This window comes from Chrysochloris asiatica, unplaced genomic scaffold (assembly GCF_000296735.1).
Source record: "Chrysochloris asiatica unplaced genomic scaffold, ChrAsi1.0 scaffold00047, whole genome shotgun sequence".
In the NCBI taxonomy this organism is placed as follows: Eukaryota; Metazoa; Chordata; class Mammalia; order Afrosoricida; family Chrysochloridae; genus Chrysochloris; species Chrysochloris asiatica.
Genome location: NW_006408565.1, coordinates 3502491 through 3530245, shown reverse-complemented (window position 1 = coordinate 3530245; position 27755 = coordinate 3502491). Strand labels below are relative to the sequence as shown.

Genomic DNA, 27755 nt, shown 5'->3' with positions numbered 1-27755 from the left:
TTGCCTGCTTTTCCTGGTTGAGGGACTAGCCAGATTCTAGGTACACATACTTCTGACCTACTTCGAGTTGGCCTTGGGACCATGTACTCAGCTGGGAGCTTTCCCCACATCATCCCCCTGAACCCTCACAGTGGCTGGCAAGGTAGATAGTATTTTTACACCCCTTTTCTCAAAGGACATAGCATGGCGTATTCAAGATCACTGCCTTTGTCTAGACACACATTGTCCAATATGGTAGCCACTAGCCACATGTGGCACTATAGGAAAAGCTGCTCTCAGAAACCCTATCCACAGTCTCTGTGAATCAGAACTGAGTTGATGGTACACAACAGCCGCTGCCACGTGTAGCTACTGAATTCTGGGAATATGGCGAGACTGAACTGAGAATGTGCTGTATGTGTATAACACAGTAGATTTCGAAGACTTAGTGGGACAAAAAGGAGCTCTGGTGGCATAGTGGTTACAAATCAGGCTAACCTAAGGTCAGCAGTTTGAAACTACCAGCTGTTCTACAGGAGAAAGATAAGCTTTCTGCTCCAGTAAAGATTGACAGCCTTGGAAACCCTATGCAGGGTCGCTGAGTTGGAACTGACTCCATGGCACACCACCACCACCGGTGGGGAAAAGAGTGTAAAATATCTCATTGGTAGTTTTTTGTATTGATTACATGTTGTTAAGTGCCGTCAAGTTGATTTGGACCCATAGTGAACCCAGTACAGGGTTTCCAAGGAGCAGCTGTTGAGCTTAAACCACTGACGTTGCAGTTCAAATGACTTTGCAGTCTGACACATTAGCCCACAGCGCCACACCAAGACTAGCAACAAGTGAAGTTATTTTAATAATCTATTTAACCCAATATTTGATATACTGAGTTAAATAGATTATTAAAATTAACTTTACCTGCTTTAAAAAAATAGTAGAAATTTTACAATTACATCTGTTGTATGCATGGTATTTTTACTGGTCATTCCCCAGGGTCTGGTATCATGATTGGGAGTTGGGCACCGGCAGCCTGCTCACCCTCCACTGTCTGGAAGGCAAGGAAAGAAAGGTTGCAGCTTGGGTGAGTCTCAGGCGTTGCTGTCAGAACCCTGGACAGCAGCCAGTATGAGCCTCCATTTCCTATGACTTTTAAGGTAGCATGCAGGCCAGAAAGACTGACTGGGGGAGGGGGAGATAACACCAGCAAACTCCTCAAGAATCAGTTCAAGTCATGCTCTGGCTACCCTGGGAGGAAGCCACCTCTTTCTCCCTTAGAGCAGTTGGTGTATTCAAACTACAGCCCTTACCGTTTGCAGCTGAGTGCTTCACCACTGTGCCACCAGGACTCCTTGAAGCCTGGGCAGGGATTATCTTTCTCATTTTTTCAGATCCACTAGGGCCTGCTCCACATGGGGCCTTGGACTAAGAGCACAGACCTGAACCAGGCAGACACAGATATGAGCAAGTCCATGTGATCCATGCTGTAGGGAAAGAGTGAGCTCAGGACCATCTGCTGGGGGCGGGGAGCTGCTTGGCTAATCCTGGAAGAATCAACAGGAGTTTGCTGAGTAAGCAAGCAGGGAGTTTCAGGTGGATGGAGTGACATGAGCCCAGGCAGGAGATGTGTGTCAGGAGAGGTAAGCAAGAGCTACAGCTAGTTAATTCCAGGGCCCACAAGAGGCTCCTGAGCAGGGCAGTGGCCTAGCCAGATATCTGCATTTTGGAAAGTTCCCACCTGGTTTATATGAAGGAAAGACTAGAGCCTGGAGGCAGAGAGAATGAGGAAGGCAACGCAGTGAGACATTTGAGTCCAGGGAAGAAATGATAAGTGTTAGATGTTGGCTCACATGGGAGGGCATCAGGCAGGGTCCAGTGCCCTGTCCAATGCCACACAGCAAGTCAGTGCCTAGGGGCTGAGGAGCAGGGAGGAACACACCCTCCACCCCACGAAAGCGTCAGACCACAGAAGTGGTCAGAGCTGCTCGAGCAGAATTAGCAAGGTGCGCACAAAACCAGATGCAAACTACAAGCATGAAAGGAAACACACGGCAACTCAGCCCCAGAGAGGTGGAGAGGTGGACCTGGTGGTAAGTGGAGGCCAGGGCAGGGAAGCAGGAAGCAGCATGAGGAAGGCCTGGCTCAGGATATGGGGTGGAGTCTGCTAGCACAAAGTTGAGGACTCAGGACTTTGTTTAAATGAGCCCATCACCCCAGTCTGGGAACTGCACCTTTCTTCTAGAGGTGCCCGCTCCCACTGCCAACAAGGAGTGCCCCACCCCCATCTAGGGCCATTGAGAATCCCCTTACTTGGGGGTTTTCTCATTGGCATTCAAGAGACTTTTTTGCTCTCTGGGAGCTCTCTGGGAGCAAAGCTGAGTGATGAGATCTGGGAGGAGGAAGCCTGGTGCCTGCCCCCCATTGTGGGAGCTTGTATAAAAGAATGAAGCTGACATGTGGGAACCACAGCTGGGGGGCAGGAGGGGAGGGGGAGACAGAACATCTGGCAGCACTCTGACCTGCAGCTCAGCTGGCTGGCTCACCCAGCTTACACTCTTGAGCAAATAAAAGTCCCCTTCACCTAAGCTAGCCAGCATCGGGATTCTGTCACTCCTGACAACGTTCAATATAGTCACTTACACATTGTGGGAGTTTGGGAGAGTCACCTCCCCCTATGTCTTCATTTCCTCATCTGTCCAACAGACAGTTACAATCTTTACCTTTAGGGATCCAATGAGGTGGTGCCGAGTGAGCACTTTGTATGGTTGACCCGAAAGACTGAGGAGGAAGAAGTGACCACAGAGTTGAGGGCCTAGAAACCCCAGGGCCCAGACCACAGGGCTGAGAGGACTGCTGGACCCCTTCTGTGACCAGGTCCCACAGCTGGCAGAATTCAGGTGAGGCAGAGGAAGCCTAGGCCCTCAAGGATTGTCATGCTCTGAGGAGGGCCCCCACCAACTGTGGGCTCCAAGGCTAAGTAGCCAGGCCAGCAGGTGCATCTGTGGCCCCTGCTGAGTTGCTGCCTGACCACAAAGGAACTATGGGGCATAGTGCAGGAGGCTTCAACATGCTGACCCTATGGTCCCCTTACCTAGGGCCTCAGGGGTATAAAGAATACACTCAGCAGTGAGTCTCCCACCTCTGCCTCCTGACACCAAGTCAGCCTGGCTCCCCAACACAAGCTGGTTCACTCCACACCTGCCCTTCCACACAAACCCTAGGCCCTGGCCCAACAGCCATGAGGCTGAGCTCTGACTTCCTGTCCTAACAGGAAGAAGGTGAGAGCAGAGACGATGGGCTCCAGCAACCACCAAGCCTGGGTTTCATATCCCAGCTCTACCTCTGACTGTGACCTCGCCTATCCACAAAATAGACAACCTAAAACCTTCAGTCAGGCTGTTGGGAGGGATAAGGGGTCATGTGTATGAAGGAATAATAGCTAAAACATAAGAGAAATTATCCGGTGCCAGGCCACTAGCCTCTGCCCTGGTTCCAGAATAGGCAGTCAGACTCCTCAACCCCAGTGAATGGGCACCATGATCCCCAAAACCACTAGGAAAGGCCAGCTACAAGGAGGCCCATCCTACCTTCCCAATCTGCTCACCCCAGGCCCAGACAGAGGAAGGGGCTTGCTCACAGCCACCAGGGAGTCAAGCAAAGACGGGGTCAGAGCCCAGGCCTACCCTTCCCATTTAGGGCTGGAGCCTCCATCACACAATCTGATGAGCTCAAGTGAGGCAAGCCAAGGAGATAGTGGGACAAAGTGGGGATCCCAGGGCTAGGTCTTCACCTGGGAGAAGCAAAGAGCTCAGCAGCAAAATCCACAGAGTGAAGTTTATTCCCAACAAAGGTCCCCTCCCCACTCCCCAGCCCGGGAAGGGACAGACAGGCTGGGGCAAAGATGGGGGTCCAGTGGCTGAGGGGCCTCTGATAAACAGGGCGGGGTCCTGACCCCCAGGCCACACTGGGTGTGGTACCCCCAGCCCAGCTGAGTCCACTGCACTTCCCTGCCCAGCCCTCAGGAGGGGGAGGGGGCGCTGGCTCCTGGGTAGTTCCAAAGTGGAGTGTGAAAATAGAGAGATATATATATTTATACGCAGTGGGCAGTCCAACACGGCATTCACACCTCTGTCTGGAAGTCGCCGCCGTCTGGTGGCTCTGTGGGCTCCCAGGCAGCTGCCCGGTGTAGGGCCAGCCGTTCTCGGGGCTTGGCGGGCAGCGAGCCTAGCGTCATCGACTTGAAGGTGCTCCAGCTCTGATGTCGCCGATGTTGGGACAGGCCAGGACGCTCCCCCGGGCTGGGCTTCTCCTGTGGGGTTGAGGGTGGGAAGGGCCCATAGAGAAGGGTCAATACCCTCTCACCCATTGTATACAGGAATAAACTGAGGAGGCCCAGAGAGGGGCAGGGAAGCCTAAATTTACCAAGTCCCTGAGTGATACAACTAGGTGATCAACCACTGATCAAAAGGTTGGTGGTTCAAACCCACCTCAGAAGACAGGCCCACAATCTGCTTTCGAAAAGTCTCAAACTCCTTAAAGTTCTACTCTGCACACATGGGCTTGCCAGGAGTCGGAACCAATGGCTGGCAATTAACAACAGAGCAAGCAAGTGCCTTGGGAAGGTTTGAATACAAATCCACCAGCTGCAGAGTTGGGGCTCCTAGCTCTGTACTCAGTGATCCCGAGACCACGTTGCCCCCATCTGGCCGCCCTCAAGGCCCTCACGGAGCCCCATCGGTGCTCATAGACTGTGGCTTCTCTACCCCTCCAAGCCCCAGCATGGTGCTCATGCTGTAAGGGAGACGGGATGAGGTTGGCCAGGCCAGGGAGGAGATCTGGAAGGGAATGAGTCTCTCAGAGCTAACCTCACCTCCACCCAGTCTGGGAACCTCACACTGGCTCGGCTCGGCTGCCCCACCAAGGACAGTCTACTGTTGCTCTCCATACAACAGGGGTCACAAGTCAGCAGCTAAGCCATGGGGACACTGGCCGAGCCCAGACCTCGTGCACCAGGGCAGCCCCAGGGAGGAGCCCTCACCTTGGCCGTGGACTGGCTACGGTAGCGGTCGAACGTGTGGAACTTCTGGTTGAGCTCGTGGTAGAGTTCTGAATGCCGTTTCCGGGTATGCATCACCTTCTAGGATCCACAAGGCTTCAGAGGAGGTGCCCCTCTCCACCCTGCCCTTACAACTGTGACTCCACCCAGGACAAAGGGTAAAGCATCCCGGTCACCCTGCTGCTGGTCCCTTTTGGACTAGGCCTGGCTCTCTCCATGCCATGGGGCAGAAGATCCCATGGAAAATGCAGGCTTGGGATCCTGGGGCCAGGCTGTCCGATGGGGTTTGGACCCTTTTTAGGAACAGTATTCCAACCCTCTAGGGACAGACATCACAGACAGATGCCCCATCTTAACATAAACACATACACACGGTCAGCATGTACCTCGAAGTCCAAGTCCGAATAGCGTAACTTCTTTCGCTGGGAAAATGGGCAATGGGGGGTGAGGGGGGTGGGGAGGCAGGGAAAGGACAGAAAGATTTTTCACTCCACGCAAGGCATGTACAGCCAGGAAGCCTGGCACCCTATAAGTCTGCTCGCTACACATCTCCCCCAGCCCAGGCCCAGAGGTGGAAGTCCTTCAAACAGAGCCCTTGGGGTTACAGGCATGGGGGTGAGGCACTGAGGCACTATCATGCCCCTGGGCTGGGCTCAGGCCCCAAGCCCCTGGGCTGGGCTCAGGCCCCAAGCCCCAGGCCCCACTGCAATGCACATGGGCCAGAAGCTGCAGGTGCCTCACACACAGACACACATGTGGGTCAAATGTCAGTGCAGACTGCCAACATGACAGGGACACGGTTCCACATAGGACCCTGAGCACTGGATTCCACCCCTGCCCTGCCCCATCTTCCCAGTCAATCAACCACATGCTCCCCTCTTCCAGGAATCTGACTTCTGCAACTATGGAGATGCAGGCTTTCTGAAACCTTCCTTTAACCCCACCTTGTCCCTTTTCCTGCCAAACCAGACCCTATTTCTGGCCTCGCACCCACTAATGCTTCCCCTGATCCTTACTCATCAAAAGCAATCTTCATGACCCCAATGACCTACACAGTATCTGTGCTGCTCAGGCAGGAAGCCTCGGAGTTCTAGAACGCTGGTACCGAGAGGACTCAAGACCCTTGCTCACTTTCCCCTGGTATAGATCCGGGAAGAGGCTTGCTCCACCCCTCAGTGGTGAAGATAAGACCACAACCCAGATCTCTCCATCACAGGCACCAGTGGACACACCCACCACTGGCTTCTCCGCTGGCTTCTCTGCTCAGCCCTGGAACCCTCTCCTGCCCCTCTCCACTCCAGGCCACATCGCAGGAATAGCCACAGCTGATGCCTACCTGAATAAAGCTGAAATTTCCCACCCCCACCCTATCGCCCATGCCCACACCAGGGCTCTGGAGGTCATCTGTGACATCTCCAAATGCTGCCACATTGGCTGCGACCTTCCACAGGAGGAATCAACCGGACCCTTTCTCACAGCTCCACCTCGGGCAGGTGTCCACAGACCAAAACCCATCGCAATGCTGAGCGCACCCCACCCCAATGTTGGTTCCAAATTTTCGGTCTTTGTTATGCCTTCCTGTTTTTTTTCAGCCAGCTGTAGCAAGACCAAGCACCAAATGTTCAAGATATACTCTATGGAGAAACTAAACTTGTGAACGCTCTAGCTGCTAACTTAGTTTTCTTTGTGCAGAGGATGGGAACAGGTTTCTGAGGCTGAACCTGAGCAGCCAACCATGTCCTGCCCGCTTCCTTATCCACATCCTCCTCACCTCCATGACTAGAGTTCTAGAATGGCTGAGAGCAGGTCTTGTTTGTCCCCAGGCTTGAGGCTAAACAGAAAGGGGGATTGAGCCCTCAGAAATCACACAGAAGGGCTCGCGGTTTCTCAGGGAGAGACATCTATTACCACTGGCCTATGGGCAGTATCACACTGACTACAGGGATGACAAGAGCAGAAATTTCCAATTATCTAGCATTTCCTACTTGCTCCATACAGAGCCAAATGCTGTGCCTCTCTCAATTAATCCAACTCTACAAAGGGGGCTACTATGTTATCCCCTCTTTACAAATAAGGAAACCAGGGTTTCTAACCAGTTCATTCCAGTTTGACCCCCTGCTGAGAATTTGCATTTCCACCCCAGATATATTGAACTAGAATCTACAGTTTCATAAGATCCCTAGCTTAAAATGTAGCTTTTACACGTGGGGCTCTTGTTGACATGTAGATTCTAAGTCCGGATGCTTGGGGTAGAAAGGAAGGCGCCCCAGGTGTAGTGGGTTAAGCACTGGACTGCTGTCTGAAAGTTGAACCTCACCAAGGGCTCTGAGGGAGAAAGATAGGACCCTCTGCGCTGGTAAATTTACGGCCTCAGAATCTCCATGGGGCAGTTCTACTCTGCCCTGGGGGTCACTATGAGTCACACTGGACGTGATAACAGTGTGTCTGGTTTGGTTTGGGGTTGCTGGTGGAAAAGCAAATCCTCAGCAGGAGGTCGAACTAGAATGGAGAAGAAACGAAGGCTCAGAGAGATTCAATAATAAGTTCCTGGCGTCACTGCTGCCCAACAGAGTCTGAGACTGGACTCAGCCATGTGGCTTCCCTAACAAGACATACCTCCCATAAGTGGTCTTTACAGGAGGACCCGTTCTAAACTGTCACCTCAAAGCAAGCACCACAATAGTGAGCAAACCAAGGAGTGCACTTGGAGTGGGGAGCTCAAGCCCACTGAGGAAGCCGGGATTGGTGCGGCACTACCAAGGCACCTTGGAAGGTGGGCGTGGGGCTCTGCTTTCAAAAGCTCTTAAAAAACAGCTATCATGTCAGTTTGCTGTCGAGTCAACTCTAAATCATGACAACCTCAAGTGTTACAAGGGGAGAGCTGTTCCACAGGGTTTGCTTGGCTGTAACCTTTATGGAAACAGATCATCAGGCCTTTCTTTGACGGGGCTGCTGGGGAAGTTTGAACCGCCAACCTTTAAGATAATAGCTGAGCACCAACTGTTTGCACCACCACAGCCTTGAAAACCCTGTGGCGCAGTTCTCCTCTGCACACACGGGGTTGCCGTGAGTTGGAATTGACTAGACAGCTATGAAAAGAAGCACAAGCCATGAGAACAGACGGTACATATTCCCAGTGACCTTGGACAAAGGTTGCCCACTGTTCCTTCCCAGCCATCATCTGTGACACAGTCCCAGGCATGGAGGGGCAGACCTCCACCCCACCCATGGCCTTACTGGTCCTTACCTCCAGGGAGCCCAGCTTCATGGTGGAGCCGGGCACGGTGCGGGGCATGGTCCGGCTTCGCTCCCCGGGCTCGGGCACTGGTCGAGGGCTGGGTGTCGGTGGTGGTGGTTGAAAGGTCATTCCGTAGGGGTTCTGCAGAGACCCATAGGCAGGGCCCAGGCCCAGACCCGAGTGGTCCACGGATAGGAAGCTGGGGTAGGCTTCAGTGTGGGCCAGTGCTTTGGCAGCCCTCCGAGGGGTCCCCTCAGGTCGGGCCCGTGGGGCATCCTCCCCAGCTCCACCCCCACCACCAGGCTGCAGGCTCAAAGTCCGTCGGGGCAGAACCATGTAGTCCCCCTCAGAGCCTGGCTCTGTGGGCCGCAGCCATGTGAGGTCCAGCTGCCGCAGGCCACCCTCTCCACACATGTACACGGGGTTAGCCTCCTGGGGGGGCGGTGGCTCCCCCAGGCCTGGCGAAGCTGCCATGGGCACCAGGATGTTCCCAGGCAGTGGTGAGAAGCTGAGGCCACCCTCAGGGCCCATGAGGCAGGACTTGGGCTCCTCGTCCTCATCCAGGGAGAGACGGGACAGCGTGCCTGTGATGGTGGACGGGTTGCAAGTGTTGACCTCCTTGAACAGAACTGGGGACAGGAATAAGGGGTCAGTGGTGAGTGCTGGGAAGCTTGGACAGAGGCCAAAGTCAAGCTCTGGAGAGATGATTGAGTGCTGGTGCTCAGGGTGGTCGGTTCCCTCTTCCAAAGGGATTAAGAACACAGCTGGCCCACAGCCCCACAGAAGGCAGAGCAAGAAACAGAGCCAAAGGGCCAGCTCCCACAGTGCCCTGTGCAAGTTCTGACCTCTGACCCCACAGTCCCAAGAGTGTCAAAAAGTCCTTACTGTGCCCTTCCCCTTTAGCTCGTCTCTAAGAGACAAAATTGCAGAGATTCCCCTAAAAATCATGGAAAGGAGAAGATACTGATGCCCTATATGTCAAGCACCCATCACTAATTTACTCATGCCTCCCACCCACCCCGAGGCTCAGAGAGCTTCAGTTGCTTGTTCAAGGTCATAAAGCAAATGGGGTTCATAGTCTAGACCCCAACTCAGAACTGTCTGACTGGAGGTAGCCTGGGGCAGACTCCCTGAGGTCCTCCCATGAGGGCCTGAGGGGCTCCCCTTCTTGCCTATCCCCAGGGCCATTCTGTCCACTCTGCTCGGCAGACTCACCTGTCTGACAAGCCAGGTCCACATCCTTTTCAAAGTCTGACTATAGGCGGAGAGAGAAAGAGCAGAAGGCAGAGGGAGGATCAATGTATCAGTGTGGGAGGGGGGTTAATACTGCCCTCCCCATCTCTGTGCAGTCCCCCTGCCAGAGGAGTTGTCCAGGGAATCTACCCAACCGAACCTCGAGGGGGCCCAGACAGATCCTACTTCAGCCCCATCTGTTAGGTAAAAAGACTGAGGCAGGAAGAAAGAAAGGCTCAGTGGTCAGTGGCTGAATCTTCTACCTGCTAAGGATGAAGAGGCAAATGGTACCCAGAAGCCCCTGGTGCCGGCCCAGGCCACCTCACTCACCAAGATCTGCAACTGCCCATTCTTACACGAGTCCGGGGAGTCCTCACTCTCATCAGCCCGGCAAACACCCATCTGGCACTTGACCACATCCTGGACCTGTGGGCAGAGGGAGGCTGCTGGATTAAGGCCACCAAGGGATCCTGCCAGGACAGGCTGCACCTCCCACTCGGGCATCCAGGCGGAAAGCTGTCCAGACAGAAGGCAGGTGCTGACAGCTATGTTGGATCAGAGGGAACTCCCAGGAGACAAGGCTGGGGTGCAGGAGGTGGGATTTGGGGCTATCACAGTTTCCACACCAAGGCTGGGGGGCGCTCAAGATGTCCTAGATGTGACCCTGTTGACTGAACAGTAGGTAAGAGCGAGAGAATGGCATGGTCCCCGGATCATGGTGGGTAGGAGCAGCAAGGAAGCCTAGCCCTACCTCTCGGCGCAGGAAGCAGTGCACAGCAGTGATGACAAAGCCCTGCGCAGAGTTGAAGACAGCGAAGAGGGCCTGGAAGAGGACGGAGCGGCGGTCTGTCATGGCCAGGACAGCGGACATCCAGGTGAGCGCCAGCAGGGGCAGCACCACGCAGGAGCTCCAGAGAGAGGCCCTGGGGGTGGGGGGGAAGGCAGCAGTAAAGGTTCTCTCAGGGTGACATTCCAAAGGACAGGGTAGGCTGGGCCTGAGCCTCTACCCAGCTTGGGGCCCTCACACTGACCAAGATCGGCAGAACCCCAAGCCAGGACCTCATGAATGTCCCCAGGGCTGAGGTACCAGAGAAACAGAGCTGAAACTGGGAATGGAGAACTGTAGGCCAGAGCAGGGACCAGAAAAGGTGGGAGGAGCAGACACACAGAGCCAGTGAGGCCGAGTGGGAGACAGAGGCAGCATCAGAGGACAGAGGTGGAGAAGGTGGGAGGAAGACAGCGGGAGAGGAGGAGGAGGAGGAGGAGGCAGACAAGTGCAGGCGCAGAGTTTTAGCCCCAATTTTCACCAGAATCACCTGGGGAGTTTCTCAAACCTGCATAGGCCTGGGTCACCTCCCCAGAGAGTCTGAGTGAGCCATTGGGAGAGGAAAAGAGAGGATGAGGGACAGAGGGGTGACAGACACGGTGAGGGAGCATGAGACAGACAGAAACACGCAGACTGAACGATTACACAGGCAGGGCACGTGGAGGATGCAGCAGGGCACAAATCTTGGGGGAGAAGGTGGGGCTGGAGCCAGGCCATGGAAGCAGAGGCTCTTCCCCCTCAGTTCCACAGGGAAGAAGTGCCAAGCCGACTTCCGGCCCACTCAGAGGACCTGGGCAGAAAGATCATAGCTGGGGCTGGGGACAAAGGAAGGTCAGGGTCATATGCAAAGGTCCAGTCTGCCTCCAGGGAACGACAGGGAGAAAAGGCAGATGGACCCTGCCCTGGAGGCACCAGCCTCCATCCCTTCTGCTAGAGCCCACAGGGCATGGTAGGAGCAGCCTAGCCATCCCCAGCCCACCCTGCCTCATGAACAACCCCAGGTCCCTAATGGGTACAGCAGGTAGGTTAGAGAGAGCAGACAGTGGCATGGGAAGGTTTGCCATCGGGAAAGCGCTCAGCCTGGCAGGGGACGGCACAGTGGTCTCCACAGCCCCTGGGGGGCAGAGTCAAGACCACCACGTCTAATCACAGTACTAAGAGCTACCGGTGATTACCCACTATTTCTTGGCCTGGCCCTACACAGAACTCTTTACATGTGTTATTACACACTGTGTTCAAAACCAACTCCAAAAAATAGGCATGGGGGGTATCCCAATTTACAGATGCAGGAACTGGACTTGGCCCAGCTGGGCACAGAGGCATCCCAGCTTGGCTGACTCCAAAGCCCAAGTCCTTCACTGCAGACTCAGGCAGACTGGGTCAATGAGGCAGTCCAAGTTAAGAGGGAGCTTTCTACTACGTGGAACTTCCCCTCGATGGTGCCAGCAGCCTTCCAAGGCAGTGACCCTGGAGTGACATGTGGACAGTGGTACACCTCCCCTGACCCTGGAGGTGTGCAAGAGAGAGCAGACTCCCCACTGCAGGTCAGGGCAGTTCAGGTGGATTTCTAACCAGGAGACTGTGTGCATTCATTCTCCTCATGCAGGGGCGGAGAATGTAAGATTCTTGGCTGCCTGGGGGTCGCAATGAAATCATTCTCTACCTCCATGAGTCTGTCCCTGATTAATTGTGAGATTCAATGGCTCTGAGATTCTCTCAGACTCTATGACAGATGATAAGACCTGATGATTCACTCATTTGAACATTCTTTGCTTCTGATTGTCTTATTCTGAGATTCTATCATTCCAATTCTAAGGTTCTATGAGCCTCTGTAAAGTGAGGGTGTGAGGAGGAAGAGTTAGGCTGTGCCTGGATAGACCATAAGCTGGGGGTGGGAGCTGAGGCGGGGGTGGGCACAGGAACTCAGCTGTCCCCAGGGGAGAGAGGGGAAGAGACAGTCATTCACTTCCCGTCGCCCCTGGCTGCCCAAGGCCAAGCCCTTGAGAGTGTGTGGCAAGCTTTCTGAGTACTGGGCTGGCATCCCGCCTCCCCCAACCACAGGCACTACCCCCCCATTCCTCTGCCCACCCCCAACCCCACCGCCCCCCAGGGGGCACGACTAACATGGCATTCCTGGCCGAGGCTGAGCTGAGCAGGGGGCTGGGGACCGCTCCACACGCTGAGCAGGGGAGGAGCAGGCTGGCCCAGAGGCACCGCTCCGACCTCGTGGGGGCGGCACAGACACAGGAGAAGGGGGAAACACACGGGAAGCCGGGAGGGGACAGGGGCAGATTGCGCCCCAGTTGAGGGGAGGGGGAGGGCAGATGAGAGAGAGAGAGCTGAGTTAGGGGGGGTGAGGGGCTGCAGCTGCACTCCAGGTGCCCTCCTGGCCTGCGCCCTTGGGGCACCAAGGTCGAGGAGCCCCAGTCCATCGGCCTCCTCAAGCCCTGAGTCTTTGAGAGAGCCCATAGCCTTCCCTCCCAGCCCCAGCCCCCAAGTCCCAGAGCCCTCCTTACCCGGCCCTCTGCTTCTTAGACTTGTCTGAGATGCCATCCCGGGCCATAAGCTTGTTGAAGACAATGATTCCGATGAGCATGTTCACCTGGGGCCCGGTGAGGGGGTGAGGAGTGGAGAAGACAGGATCACTAGGTGCTCTCCTGGCCAGGGGACCCCCTCCACATGTGATCTGGGGTACAGGGTGAAGGTGGAAGGAGATAGGCTGAGCACCTGGGGCCACATTCTTCCCAGGGCACTGAAGGACACGTACCAGGACAATGACAGCCGCAGGGCCGACAAAGGCATAGAGCAGGCCACCCTCCAGGGAGAGCCAGCAGCTGGAGTGGGGCAGAGGGGGTGTCAGACACTCTGCAGTCCTCAAACACCACCCCTCAGTACTCCCAGATCACATCCCCATCACCTATGGGGACCAACCCCCAGACAGAGAATGAACCACTGGCCCTTACTGAGCCTCAGTTTCCCCTCTACAAAGACCACAAACATCATCCCAGTCCTTAAGGCCACCATGAGGATGAAACTCGGCCGAGCCCTGACCTAGGTGGCTCTTAGAGATGATCCAATCCTATGACATCCTTTTACAGCCAAGGAAACTCAGACTCAGAGTCGGGATGGATTTGCCCCAAGTCTCCTAGCAGGCAGGAGCCAGGATCTCAGCTTGAGAAGGGACCCAATTCGTGGAGTAAGTCCTAATGACCCCCACCACCCACCACAGAAGGTGCACGTACTAGCTGGAGGTACCATATCCTTTGGTGCGGGTAAAGCCAACAGACACAGCCACCACCAGGGCAGGCAGACCTGAGGGAGCGGGAAAGCCAGAGTGAGATGGTCCCCTCAGCCTCTCAGACCCCATGTCCAGTGGCAGAGACCAACGGCAGCCCTGCTCACCCCAGCCCAGGCAGAGGAAGCGCTTGCGAACGAGGCGGGTGCGCATCCGGCCAATGACAGCCAGGTAGGACTGCCAGGCTTCTGTGAGCACCCAGCAGAAGGAAGAGAGGAAGAAGAAGTGCAGGAAGGCGGCTGTCATGGTGCACACGCCCTGCAGGGACAGGGGAAGGAAGGGCAGGGTCCTGAGCTGCCGCCAGGGTGGGAAGCGCCAGGCTTCCCACACCCACTGCTGGGTGCTACCATGACCACCCACCTGAGCCCCGCCCCCCACCAAGCCCTGCCAGGTGTCCCTGCCTTCCTGCACCCACACACAGCACGACGCAGGCCTGGTGACACGCACACGGCACTCAGCATCCGGGGAGACAGGCGGGCAGGCTGCCCACGCACAGACGAGGCTTGCAGGGAGGGGACAGAGAGGAGCGCCGCCACGTCACGGCTGGGCAGCCCCATGCCTGGCACTTACAGTGCTGGCACTGTGCGGAGAAGGCGAGGGGTAGAGGGGACAGCCAGTACGGCCATCACATGCAAGTGGCCAAGGCTCCCACGTCGCAAACACGAGGAGGCCCAGGATCCACAAATACCACCCGCCCAATGCACACATACATCCGCGTTCACAGATGCACACAGTCATCCCTCAAGTACACACACACCCTCTCTAACACCCTCACGTATGCTCACACACACTTCACACACACCCCCTCGCCCCAAGTGTACACAAACATCATCACTAAGTACCTACAACAAACACACGCTCTGTGACTGGCCAGCACTCTCCAGCCGCACTCCCTAGCCCCCCTGGGAGCCGGCACCTGCCTTGCTCAGCACCCGGGACTGGCCCACGAGGATCAGGATGTTGGACGCCAGGATGGACAGGCAGAAGTTCAGCAAAATGATGGAGCGCTCAGATTTTATGAACCTGGAGGGCACAGTGGTCAGCGTGGCCAGTGAACTGGCGATTCCAGTCAACCTGATGTGGCTGCCCTCCTCCTGCCCCACCACCCAGCGCCAGGCCTACCTCCAGAAGGCAGCGTAGATGGCGAGCAGGGTGAGCAACGCCATGCAGGACACAGCACACCCAATCACCAGGGGCACCGAGGGGGAGCCCGCCAGCTCCAGGGTCTGGAGTAGGTGAGCAGATGTTCAGAGGGGTGCCTGCCACTCCCACACCCTGTCTAGTAGAGACTCCCACATGACCCCCAGCAGAAGGGCTCTCACCATTGGAGTCACACGGGCACAAAGCAGACCCAATCCTACATGTGGATGCATTTACATGCAGCCACTACACTGTTCCACACCCAATCATATGCACACTTGTGCAATCAGTATGCGCACACCTGCACACCATCACATGCTCCCAGGCACACATTCTCATCTGTGAGCACCATCACAGGTGCACAAGTACACTTGCACACATAGACATTCAGGTCCCTGACAACACACTCACAGATGGCAGGCAACCAGTGGCCTCCTCCCCTGGCCCCGTCCAGCCACTATTCTCCCTCACCAGGTCCTTGGGTGGCTGGGCCAGCACGGCAAAGGTAGACAGATGCTGACACCGGCAGCGGGTGTGTGCTGCCTGCGTCTCCAGGGTCTGGCAGTTCTCAGTGTCCCAGTCTCCCGAGCTGGCATCTCTTGGGTGGAGGGACAGGTGCAGTGAGCCCCAGCCCAGCTCCATGGCCTGTCCCCCAGTGCAGACCACTGCCCAAGGGCAGGTAAAATCTAGGGCCAGGGCACACCCAAGAACCAGGCAGGCGGGGGTCCCAAAAGTGTCCCAGGCTCCTTCAGCCAAAGACCGCACCACAGAACGCTCGGGCCTTCCTGGCAGAAGCCCTTTCCTATTCGAGAGGCCTAGGGGTTCGCCCTTCCCACCCAGAGGCCCTGCCCAACTCACACTCTAGAGTAGTCCCAGCTGGCACAATGGGGGTCCGTGGTTCCCTGTGGAGCAAAAGGTGAATGTGGGCTGGGGGCTCCTTGCCCCTGACCACCACCCATCCTGAAGGGTGGACAGCCCCACCAGGTCAGAAATGCAGCTCCCTGCTCATAGCAAACCAGTTCCCCATCAGCCAGGCCCTTTGGCTGCGGGTGTTGGGGTGTGCCCTGGGTCCCAGCCTGGACCCCACTCACATTGATGATGTAGGAAAGCTCCACTGTGATGAGGGGCTCAGCTGGGGGCTGTGTGGGAGGCCGCACCGTCACCGTCATCACTCGGGATGTGACAGCCAGTGGGGGCCTGGAGGCAGATACTGAGGTCAGCTTCTGCCAGAAAGTGCCCACACCCAGTCAGGAACCCTGAAGATGCTGTAGCTAGGGGGTGGTGTCAAGGCCCAGGGAAGGGCCAGAGCTCAGGAGAGCCCAGGACTTCACCCCGTGCCCAGCCTCCAGGGAAGGCCCAGGGAACTACAGGGCCATCTTTGAGAAGCACCTTTGTCCAGAGCCAGGAAAGGGGGCCCTGAGGGTGCAGGAGGCTGCAGACGCATCTCCCTGAGGCCAACACCTGCTCAGTCCTCCTTGCTCTCAATGGACCTTCTGAACCGACTGCACCCCCACCACCCACTCCCCAGGACTCACCTCGGGGGTGGCAGGATGAGGCCAAGGGTGCGGTAGAGCACAGCTCCGATCACAAAGTAGGAAGACTCATCAGGGTCTGCTGGGAGGAGGCGCTGGTGGGAGTGACCTGGGCCTGGAGCCACTGTGCCTGGGCCCCTCCCCCGGCTAGGGCTGCCAGGGGTTCCAGGGGGTGCTGACTTCCCAGGAGAGGAGAGGCTGAGCACCTCCTTGGGCAGGAAGAGGCGGTCCTCTGAGTGCCGCACCCAGTCCTTCATGCCCCGGCGGCCCCGCATGGGGAATGTGATGTCACTGGACACAGCTGAGATGGGCTCTCGCTGAATGCTGATCACTGCATAGGGAGGGAGGATGGCCACCGCACCAGAGACACAGATAGAGACAAGGAGACAGACCCAGGGAAAGAGACATCAAGGAACGTGGTTGCAGACACCGAAGCAGGTACAGACAGAAGGTGGAGAACATATATGGGGAAACAGACCACACAGAGATGGAGGAGAGGAAGAAACATGGTGAGAAAGATACAAAGAGAGATTAAATAGGGGAATATCAGGCCCAAGAGAAAGAACAGAGGAAAACAGGAAGGCTCCCCGCCATGCCACTCCCTGGTACCTAGGTTGTCCGTGACAATCAGAGAGCTCTGGAAAGCCTTAAGGGCATCACCCACTAGGTGAATGAAGTCCTCCACGACACGGAGCAGGTGCACAGAGCCAGGGGACACCTGGAGACAGAGTGTGTGTTAAGGACCAAAGTGGGGATGGGGTGGCTGGAGGTCATCTCAGAAGCCAGCCCCTTACCTGCTGGGCATCATCCCACTTGTCCTTGTTCTCTGCATCCACCATGAAGCTCACCACCTGGAAGAAGCGCTGGGGAGAGAGAAGTGAGTGTAGGGAGCCTGGGAGACAGGGGCTTCCCCACAACTGCCACACTTGTCACCACCCCATGTGACACGACATCCCCCTCAGGCTAGGGCAGAGCCACACCTGAACATCATCAGCAGAGGGCACGTAAGTGGCCCTCTTGAAGGTGTCGGTGACGTTCCTCAGAATGTCCACAGAGAAGAGTAGGTCCCCACTGTAGTAAGTGCGCCGGGCCAACAGCTCCTGCAGGCTGCGCACCACCTGTGACATGCCCTCGCCTGCCAACATGCGCTGTCCCTTGGCCAGGTGCTCCCGCAGCTGCAGCAACAGGGCAAATTGCAGTCACTGGGAGTATCCCCCACCCCAGCCCACCCACTGCCTGCATACAAGGGGCAGGGAGAGAGGCAGAAAGAGATGCTCAAAAGGGCTCACGGGAAGACCAAGTCCAAGAAAGAGACTCAGAAGGAGATAATCCTAAAGGATACTTTAAGAAGACTGTGCTAAGCACAGTGTGGGAGCTGGGTGGGGACCTCCCCATCCCCGGGGGTCCCTGTGTGCACATACATGAGTGTACTCATGCACACACTCCAAATGTAAATGAACCCTTCATAGACAAACGGGTATACACAGTTCACATTCACTGAAACTGGGCTGGGCACTGGGGGCAGAGAAAGAAATTCCACTTTCTCCCTTCTTTCAAACAGAGAACACAGGCACCTAGGTGAGCCCTCACACCTAATGACCAAGAAGCTTGGGGAGCTGTTGAGAGTATGGAGCAGACATCAGGGGTCAGGAAGATGCCTGAGAGCTGGGCTTTGATGTATGCCTAGGAGCATGCCAGACAAGGTGAGGACCAGCCCGGAGAAATGGACACAGCATTTGTCAGGTATCTGGGCATGAGAGAGACTCAAGTTTCCTCCCCCCGTCCCAGAATTCAGGCCAGGACCCGAGAAGCCCCATCCAGCAAGGTACACTCACTGACAAGTACAGGTAGCGGTACTCATGGGAAATGCAGCGAGCGAAGCTGGGAAGCCCCCAATATGCCACGCCCTGGGCACTGAGGAGACAGCGGCGGCTGGCAGACCCTGCATGGGGTAAGAACAGAGGTCTAGGTGTGGAGCCAAGCTCTCACCCCCTCTACTGTCCACACAGAAGCTGACAGAGGCTGGAGTGCTGGGGGGAGAGTGGCCTGGCCCTGACCTGAGGCATTGGGGGGACACTTGTTGTAAATGATCTCGCCAGCAGCTGCCTTCTTCCACGTCATCAGCATCACATACTCATCCCGGCACATCTCATGGAAGGCTGTGGGGGCCGAGGGATGGGTTCAGCGGGGGCCTGTGTGCTCCCCCATCCATCCCCCAGGGCTGTGCCAAGCAGTCCAAGAAGTACCTGGACACCTCTTCTCACTGCAGGGCTTCACCTCCTCGCCAGTGCCCTCGCAGGGATAGCCCTGCCCGCCTGTGGCCTGACACATGCGGAAGCGGCGCTGCCAGCCGGTGTCACAAGTTTTGGAGCATAGACTCCACGCATTCCATGGCCCCCACTTGCCATCAGTAGCTACGGGAGAGGTGGGGCATGAGCAGCCACGGGTGCCCCTAGTGCGGGGGCTGCCCCTGGTGACCCCTGTGCTGAGCACTCACCTGGACACTCAAGGTTGCTGCACTCTCGGGTGTCGGTAAGGGCACCTGTGCATGTGGCCCAGGCTGGGCCCGCCACACTGCACTTTCGGCTGCGCTGCTGGGTCCCATTGGCACAAGATGTGGAGCATGGGCCCCAGGGACCCCATTCTAGCCACTGGCCTTCCACTGCATGGGGAGACAAAACCAGGGGTGGCTGTTGAGCAGGAATGTGAGGACTCTGGAGGGCCCAGGCAGAGCACTGCAGGGGGATATCAGAGCCTACTGGGCATTCAGGCTTGAGCCAGGCCAGCCCATGGGGAGGAATGATGAAGGGAGGCTGGAGTGGGCAGTTGGAGCCTGGGCCTGCCTGCCACCAGCTCCATTCAGCACCAAGCCATGCATTCTTGTCTTCTGGCTTCGGAAACAGGCTTCACCTTCTGATATCTGTCTACACCTAAGCCCAGCTTTGGGTACCCTGGAAGCCCAGCTGACCACCAGCACCAAAGTGCTATGGCCAGCAAGGGCAGCTGAGGGCTTAGGGCTTAGGGTGGGAACTGTATGGGGTTATAGTGCATGATTCCCAAGTCTGGCCTAGGGTGCACTGCCCACTCTAGCAAGTACATTTCTCCAATCTCCCCATGCTTGGTCAAAGTTCCAGGGACCCCAGAGGCACTGGCCCTGACTGCCTCCCCTGGGTCTCCCTCCCCACCTCCCAGCTGGGCAGCGCCTGCCTGAAAGCCCAAGGGTGCTACTGACCCGGGCAGGCAGCCATACTGCAGAGCTTAGTCTGCAGCTCGGGACCCTCGCAGGCTTTGCCACCGTGCTGGGGGGGCACGCAGGTCCGCATCCGACTCCGGGACCCCCTCCCGCAGCTGCGAGAGCACAGGCTCCAGGACCCCCACTCCTCCCACACGCCGTGCACTGCAAGGAAGCACGTGGCCGGTGTCTGGGCGGCACCTTGGCCCCGCCCATTGCCAGCTCCTGCCCCTCCACCCACCAATCAGGAGCTCAGCAGCTCTACGGCTGCTCCTCATTGGCTCTGCCCTGGGTTCGGTTGCCAGGAAGATCTCTCACAGTCCCAAGACACCGCCCTTTAGGGGGATGGGGAAGACACAGGTTTCTAGTCCCAATTCACAAGGGACATCCCTGTGGACACCCCAAAAGGAAAACTGGCCCAACTCAGAAGAGGCGCTAGGAGTCCCCCTCTCCTAAGGGCACAGGAAAGCCAAGGAAGGCCCCAGGATTAATCCATTTCCCATCCCACCCTCAGCCTCAGAGCTCAAACTCAACCTGGCAGGCTTGGGGCAGGAAAAGTGCCCCTCCCCGCCCCAAGTGCACAGACACACGAATAGACAGAAACCTCTACATGGACACCAACACAGAAAGCTCACACCCGACACATGGCTTTGCCCCCACCCCAGCCCTTTGCAAGCACCTGCCACATCCTCAAGTATCATGACCTCTCCCCAGGTAAGCTGATCCCTCCCTAGGTAGGTCCTACTCTAAACACAGCCAGCAGCCCTGTGGTCTGGACACCACTCTCTCAGACAGCAGGGAGCAGGGCCTGCTGACGCTGCCCTGCCCCTTACAGTGAACCACCTGTCCCCAGACGGCACACAGCAGAAGCTAAATAACTACATGTTTAAATGACGAAGGCTTAAGGGTCTAGGGGAGGCTCCCGGGGAAGTAGAGGGTCGGGTAGCAGGCGGGGTAATTCCTGAGAAGAAGGATGATAGTCAGGGAAGGCTTCATTTAAAAGAAAAAAAAAAAAAGTGGAATTTGTGGTAAGTCTTAAAGGAGAGGCTGAATTTTAACAGCCAAGATGGGGAGAGGAGGGGAGGAGCAGAATAAGGAAACGTGAATATGGGAGGGGGAACAGTGTAGGAGGTGTGGGCACAGCATTGGAAATGAGGTAAGAAGATGAGTTCTGAATCCCAAGGCTCGGGCAGCAGGGGAGGGATATGCCCAGATCTGACTGAGCCCACCAGAGTGGACTCTGGTCTCACTCATTTATGTCCCAGTGCCCAGCATGGGGTTGGGCATGACATGAGGTCAATCAAGTTTGATGAATGAAAGGAGGTGGCAGTCAACCATCTTTGGCAATTTAGCCCGCCCAAGGCCCAGACAGGACCTAGCCCTGCAGGCAGACCGGGTGGGGAGAAGGGCGGGCATACCTGGGCAGGTGGCTGAATTGTTGCAGGGCCGGGTCTCCCGCAGGGGCCCGCTGCACAGGGTCCCATAGGGGGATGACACACAGGAGCGGGTCCGCACCTGCAGACCCTGCCCACACGTCAGGGAACACACGCTCCACGGGGACCATTCCTCAGCCGCCGGGTCACCTACAAGAGAGGGACAGCGTCGGCGGCAGGGGGTACCTCCTAAGCACTCAGCCTCATGGGAGAGAGGGGAAGCACCAGTAAAGTGGGTGCAGGCATTTGAAGGATCCTCCTACCCTGACCCCAAGTGACAGGCTCTTCAGAAGGGCAACCCAGCCCTGCCCACAGGCCTCATGAAGCAGAAAGACATGACTGAGCTCCAGGACAGAGACAAACAGACACAAGCCAAGCACACATGCCACCAGACACCACAGAGTCGGGCCCCCGCCACAGAGGAAGGGAGGCGGGCCCGAGTTACCTGTCTGCGCCATGTATAGGCCAGGCTCATCTGCAGACCTTGGCCACTGGGTTTTCACCTTTGGTTCCTCTTCCGGCTCCTCACCTGGAACACGAAGGTGATGGCAGGGACTCAGCATGGGCCAGTTCTGTCCTGCCAGAGTGGTGACAAGAGGGCAGCCCTGTCCGCCCTCAGCCTTAGGGTCTTTCAGGTGAGGCTCAGAGACCAGCACATCCAGTTCCTTGCCGCCCTCCCCCAATTTACAGTGGAGGAAACTGAGGCTCAGAAGGTAGAAAGACATGACAGAGCCTCACAACTATTTTTGCTTCCTATTGTCTCAACTGGACCCAGGGGAGAGTGGGGGAAGCGGCCACGCATCAATGAGCTCTGGTTAAGACTTGTCTGCCTAATCCATTCCATGCAGAATCTCCTTTAGTGTTCAAGCTACGAAGAAGGCTCCGCTATCTCTGTTTATCTTGCTAGCAAGAGGAAGGGAAAGTCTCCAACACTCACAGCCAAGGCCTGAATCTCACACTCATTTTCCCTCTTAGGGCCGACTCCTAAGGCCAGCAGGATAGTCCAGGTGGGTAGCAGGGACCACTGCCAAGCCTGCCTCTGCATCATGGTTCATGTCCTAGACCCAGATTCTGCTCCCCAAGTAGCACTGGATGGTAGCCCTCCCCTGAGACCTTCCTTCCTCCCCACTGATCCTAGGGTCAGGAGAGCAGCAGGTACTTCGAGAGGCAGCCACTGGGCCCAGCCTCTCCAAGCTCCTGACCACCTTAATTTATGTGTCTCGTCTAGGTCTTGGAAGTGCCGCCAACCCTAGAGGAGGGGCTGAGAGCCTCCATATCTCCAAAGCCTGCCCCTCCTGCACAGACATGAGCTCATTCCAGGCCCTCCCCCACCTCCAAAGGGGCGAGGAGGCATGAGTGTAGAGGGGAAAGGCCCAGTCCATGAGGAGGCTACTGGGCAGGTGGGATTGGAACCACATTAGGGGCTCAGTCCATGCCCTCCCTTCTAGCCTAGAAGGCACTCTCGTCCCCATCCTCAGTCTCTCTCCTGTTTCTGAGCCAGGCCAGCACAGTGGATAGGCATTCTGAATTTGAAGGGCTCCAGGCCACGTGGCAGCATCGATGGACTCAAGCGTGGCAACAGTAGTGAGGTTGCACAGGATTGGGCAGTGTTTGGTTCTGCTGTGCGTCAGATCGCTATGGGTCGGTGCCGACTCAATGACAACTAACAACAACAACAACAGGAGTCCCTGGGTGATATAAACAATTATGCACTCAACTAGCGGAAAGGCTAGTGATTGGAACCCACCTAGAGGTGCCTCAGAGGACAGACAGGAAGACTGCTTCCATGGAGTAGTTCTTCACATAGCGCTGCAATGAGTTAAAATCAACTCAGTGGCAACTAACAGCAACAAGAGAAAGAGTTCTCTACTCCTAGGTCCTGCCACCAGTCCCAAGTAGGCCCCGAGAGAAAGCACTTCCTGACAAGACATGAGGAGGACTACCTGGACAAACAGGCCGCCCACAGGGACGTGAGGCCATCACCACCTGATGCTTGGCTTCCAGTCCCATCCACTTCAGCTACCAGTGCCAGGCCCCCCACTCCACTCTGCCAAACTTCTCCATCCATCATTAGACCTGGACCCCAGGACCAGCCCTGCCTCCTAACCAAGGCTTGGATGCTGACAGCTATGTGAGCCTCTGACCCCATTTTTCCCTCTGTGGGTGATGGACTCCCCACCATGAGGCTGTGAATCGCTCAGCACTGTGCTTGGCACGTGTGTGAGTGCTCAGAAAAGGCAGTAACTATCGGGTTTATTTTTGTCATCTCCCCTCCCCTCTCTACCCCCACCCTCCCGCCTCCACACATGCCATCCTTCAGTCCTCTAGACCTAGTCCCTCTGCGCAGCATCTGCGATCCCTCCTGGCTTTGCTTCGGGCCCTGCCTTGGTTGGGACTACAGAGAAGGTGTTGGTGCCATGCCTGCCAGCTCCTGAGTCTCCTCACCCAGCCCTCCACCACACCCACCCAGCCAGTCCCAGACCTGGAGCCTTGTGACAAGCCGCCTTCTCCACGCCCACCCCCAGGCTGCTGAAGAAATCCACAGCTGTGCCAACTGGCACCACGACCAATTGAGCAGTTCCACGTCCGCTGTGTGCCCAGACTCCCTTCTCTCACCATGGCCCACCTGGGTCATTCAGATCTTGACCTGTGCTCTCAAGCCTACCTCCCTGTATCTCTTAGAAACAACCTCCTTCACAGAGAAACCAAAAGTTATGACTTCTTGCCCTGCCCCTCGAACTACCAACGTTTCTGCAACATGCAGCCTCTCTTCCTTGCCAGCTCCTTCTCCCCATAAAAGGCAGTCTCTCAGCCACTTTCTTCCTCGCGCCTTCCCCGGGGGGGGGGGGGGAGATACTCCATCCATTAGCTCCTGTCTCACCAACATCCCATCAGCATCCTCTCCACCAAGGCCTCCATGCTAGGGGGAACCTTCCTTCCTCAATCTACTGCCTTCAGCTTCTCATCACCGTCAAAGAGTGGTCCACATGCTGGCACTCCAGTTTCTCACCTGTCACTTACTTCCTGGCTCAAATGTCACTCCCTCTATTAATCCACTGCAGTCTGGCTTCTGCCCACATCTCTGGCTGAAACTGTTTTTGACAAAGTCATCAGCGCTCTGCTTGTTGCTAACCCAGTGGACACTCTGCAGGCCTGGTCTCACTTGACCCCTCAGCAGCATTTGGCCCGTTGACTACTCCCTCCTTAAGATACTTCCTTCCCTGACATTCCTGCTCCTTTGTCCCAGTGTCCTTGGCTGGTCTACCTTCCTGCTGCTTTCCCCACCAGGCATCCATGTCTAGTCCTGTTCTCACTGCACAACCGCTTAGTAGTAGGCTTAGTTAACCCCTCTGAGCCACAGCTCCCAGGTCATTATCCCCGTGTTGATGCTTATATACGCTTCAGCCTCCAGAGCAGCTCTTCTGACAGGGCCCTCAAGCGCAACATAATAGGATCATCATCTCCTCTCTACTCACTACCTGCTTGTTCCCTACCTTCTTTGCCTAGAAAACTCCTACTCATCCTTCAAATCCTACCTCAAATGTCCTCTCCTCTTTAAAGATCTCCCTACTTCCTAATGGCTAGACAGAATTGGGTGCCCTCTCTTCTATATGCCCTTTCATCAAGTTTTATCTTCTTTCTGAACCCCCTGTAGTTCTTTGAGGAAAAGGCTGTATGTGAGTTATCTCCCTGGCCCCAGTGAATGCTAGCGCAGAACCCATCCCAAAAATACATCAATAATACTGCCATGGGGTCACTGGATACAGTCATTTGTAATCTTGACTTGCCATGTAAGAATACCAGCTTTGCCCACCAGCAAGCACCAACAGTACAAATTAGATGAGCCAGCCTTCATGCTAGGCACTTCAAAGAAAGGCTCAAAGACAGGGCTCTGGGGTCACCACCTAAACCATGCCAAGCCTGATACCCGTTTATTAACCAAACCTTAGGAGACACTATTTCAGGTCCAGCCGAGAGTCTTCTCCTCCAGCTCCTGTTTGGCTATCTTGTCCACCACCGTGTCTGTGAAACCCCCTTCCTGCCTAGCCACCAGCCCATCAGAAAAGGCTAGAGCTGACAGTGAAGCATCCAATTGGTAAGAAGTGAAGGGAGACACACAAGAACACCCAAACTTGCAGATAGTACCCGTTTGACCTAGTCTTGATAATCAGAACTCGACTAGAGGAAGACAAAAAATTTTTGATAAAGGCAACAAGGGTAAATTGCTACAATTTGATGAACTTAACTTATACTCAGGGATATAGTAGCTCAAAATATCAACAGAGAGGGAAGGAGTCTTCACATCAAGTATCAATGCTATCCCCTGATAGATTGTTGTTGTTGTTGTTAAGTGCCGTACTGGCAATTTTAGACACTGGCTACCTAAAATGAGGGGGCGATAAAAGTATGAAGTAATTGGCTTACAAGGTTTCAAGAGTGTGTGGGGGAAGATAGAGTCCCCACTAAATAGTTTTCATCATATCTTGAGGGGTCTGGTGAAAAAAAATGGGTATAACATTCTTATGATTCAATAGTGAGTAACTGTTATCATGACTAAGTGTGACTGTCACAATTGTAAAGGTAGAAGTTTTATAACAAAAACAGGAGAGTAGTTCATCTTACAGTCCAGAAACAGAGGACCCTAGGACCATCAAAGGAGAAGAGCACAAGCAGAAAGCGGGACCTTATCCAGAGAAGCAGTGACACCAGAGATGGAGGCAGAGATGGGGACATGGAGACAGGGAGCTGCTGAGAACTCTAGATTCATGGAAAGAGAGGGACTGAGAGCTGGTGGCCAGGAGGCAGACTTGCAGAATGTGCCCTTTGGTGGTGGAAATTATTATATATGCCTGAGTGTTTTTAAAAAAGAGCTAAAATGAATAAACAGGAATATTGTTAACTGATGGTATATGGAGGGGTTTATAATCATTGCAATGAAACAAAGTATATGATTTGTTGAATGTAAAACTGATGATCTGCCCTGCAAACTTTCACTCCATTCACAATAAAAACTTAAAAAAAAAAAAAAAGAAATTGAGGCTGGCACTTCCTATCACATGGTTCACTGTGGGGGTCACATGAGACAGGAGATATGGGCTGCAAGGAGCACAACAAGTCTCAAGGGAAATGAGTGGTCACCCCCTTCTTATTATCCCTTGAACATGCAAATGTTTTCTTCCCTCCATGCACTTGCTAATGCTTATTCCATCCCCCTTGGAATGCTCTCCCTCCATCTCAGTCCCAAAACCTTCTACCTAATGCCACTTTCTCCAAGAAGCCTTCCTAGGCTGACCACATAAAGTCTAGGCATGCTGGCCTCTTCTTCATAGCCTTGGCCCAGACCTTCTCTTGCTGCAGCTGGAAGTGTCCTGGGTTCATCCTCTTGTGCAGTCTCCCTGGCCCCTCTCACAGACAGGGCCTAGCCCTGAGCAGTCAGGTACAAGATAGGCACTCAGTGACATGAGCAAGCCATCCCTGGGGTTCCTCCACCCCAATCACACAGAGCTCACCTTGTGTCACCCCTGGTATCACTGGGGTAGGACAACAGACACCTACTACTCTCTGCCCCATAGACCCTGCCCCCAAACTCCACAATCCAACCCCCTCAGCTTTCTTTGAATGTGTTTAAAATAACTACACTAATCATCCCTTCCACAGGGAGAACACACTGTAATACACAAAGCAGTTCTCCCTTCCTGGGGCTCTCTGTACACTCCCTAAGGCCTGAAGCCTCAAGCAGGCACTGACTGATCCCTTTCAAACCTGGCTCTGTCCCACCTCAGTGGCACTTCACATACCCCACAGCGCATCAGAAACCAGGGGACCGGGAAGTGGGAAGGGAAAGGTAGTCATTGAAAATTCCAGCCTCCATCCCTGCAATGACTCTTCCTCTCCAGCCCCACTGCCAGCCTCCCATGAGAGCTAGCCAGGTCTCTGCTGCCTCCCCATCATGGCCAGGAGCTCCTCGAGAGCAGGGACCACGTCTGACTCATCCTGCCTCCTCAGTGCCCAGCTTCTTGATGCCTTAAAGCCCTCAGCCAAGACCAGGCACTGGGGCCTTGGGGTGGCAGTCAAGCCTGGCCGTGCCCTTGGCCTCACCTCCCACCACTGGGGCTACCGTCCAGCAACTTGGTCTACTTATAGCTTCCTACGCTCTGTGCGCTGCTTCACAGCGTCACGCCTTTGCACAAGCTGTTTCCTCTACCTCGAAAGCCCTTCTCCATCTTGTCTGCCACGTGCAGGGTTTCCCAAAGTGTGTACATGGAGGGGAGGTGACTCGGGGAAGCTTACAACGGGCCATTAAATAACACGAGATCATGGATTGAGGCAGTTGGTCTCTTAATTAATTAGGGTGACTAATTGCCAGTCATGAGCCTTGGTGGCACAGTAATTAAAGCGCTTGGCTGTTAAAAAGGTTGGGGTTTGAACCTATCAGCCACTCCAAGAGCAAAAGATGTGGTAGTCTGCTTCTGTATAGATTTACAGCTTTGGAAACCCTCTGAGGTAATTCTACTGTGTCCTACAGGGTCACTGTGAGTCAGCATCAATCCAAGGACAGTGGGTTTTATTTGCCAATTTGCCTGGAATAGCTTGATTTATGCCTATTGCCCTGACATCATTAATAGTACCTATCTCCCCACCCTTATAATCTCGTGAGGATCCCTGTTTAGATAATGTTATATCGTCACCTTAATTTTAATCCCTCCATAAAAGATAAAAAGTCTGTGTGGTACTAGACTTCAACTCATCTCCAACATTTGCTAATTTCTCTTTCCAACAAATTAACTAGA

The 27755-nt window shown here is 55.2% G+C and overlaps 1 protein-coding gene across 1 annotated transcript in view; it reads right to left on the bottom strand.

The window, feature by feature from the left end:
- Positions 1–4099: 4099 nt before the first annotated feature.
- Positions 4100–27755, bottom strand: part of BAI2 (brain-specific angiogenesis inhibitor 2) — a 33160-nt gene continuing 9504 nt past the window's right edge. Inside the window, exons 2-29 of the mRNA XM_006862176.1 lie at positions 21410–21493; positions 20950–21114; positions 19532–19696; positions 18797–18961; positions 18546–18713; positions 18357–18458; positions 18135–18241; positions 17280–17474; positions 17094–17162; positions 16909–17017; positions 16303–16630; positions 15859–15964; positions 15626–15669; positions 15239–15365; positions 14750–14853; positions 14548–14650; positions 13735–13885; positions 13575–13644; positions 13100–13166; positions 12849–12934; positions 12457–12555; positions 10258–10429; positions 9837–9932; positions 9489–9528; positions 8283–8902; positions 5422–5457; positions 5018–5116; positions 4100–4288 (exon numbers count right to left, since the gene is read on the bottom strand). Of these exons, the coding sequence (XP_006862238.1) occupies positions 4100–4288; positions 5018–5116; positions 5422–5457; positions 8283–8902; positions 9489–9528; positions 9837–9932; positions 10258–10429; positions 12457–12555; positions 12849–12934; positions 13100–13166; positions 13575–13644; positions 13735–13885; positions 14548–14650; positions 14750–14853; positions 15239–15365; positions 15626–15669; positions 15859–15964; positions 16303–16630; positions 16909–17017; positions 17094–17162; positions 17280–17474; positions 18135–18241; positions 18357–18458; positions 18546–18713; positions 18797–18961; positions 19532–19696; positions 20950–21114; positions 21410–21493 (3866 nt within the window). The remainder of the gene's footprint in view (positions 4289–5017; positions 5117–5421; positions 5458–8282; positions 8903–9488; positions 9529–9836; positions 9933–10257; positions 10430–12456; positions 12556–12848; positions 12935–13099; positions 13167–13574; positions 13645–13734; positions 13886–14547; positions 14651–14749; positions 14854–15238; positions 15366–15625; positions 15670–15858; positions 15965–16302; positions 16631–16908; positions 17018–17093; positions 17163–17279; positions 17475–18134; positions 18242–18356; positions 18459–18545; positions 18714–18796; positions 18962–19531; positions 19697–20949; positions 21115–21409; positions 21494–27755) is intronic.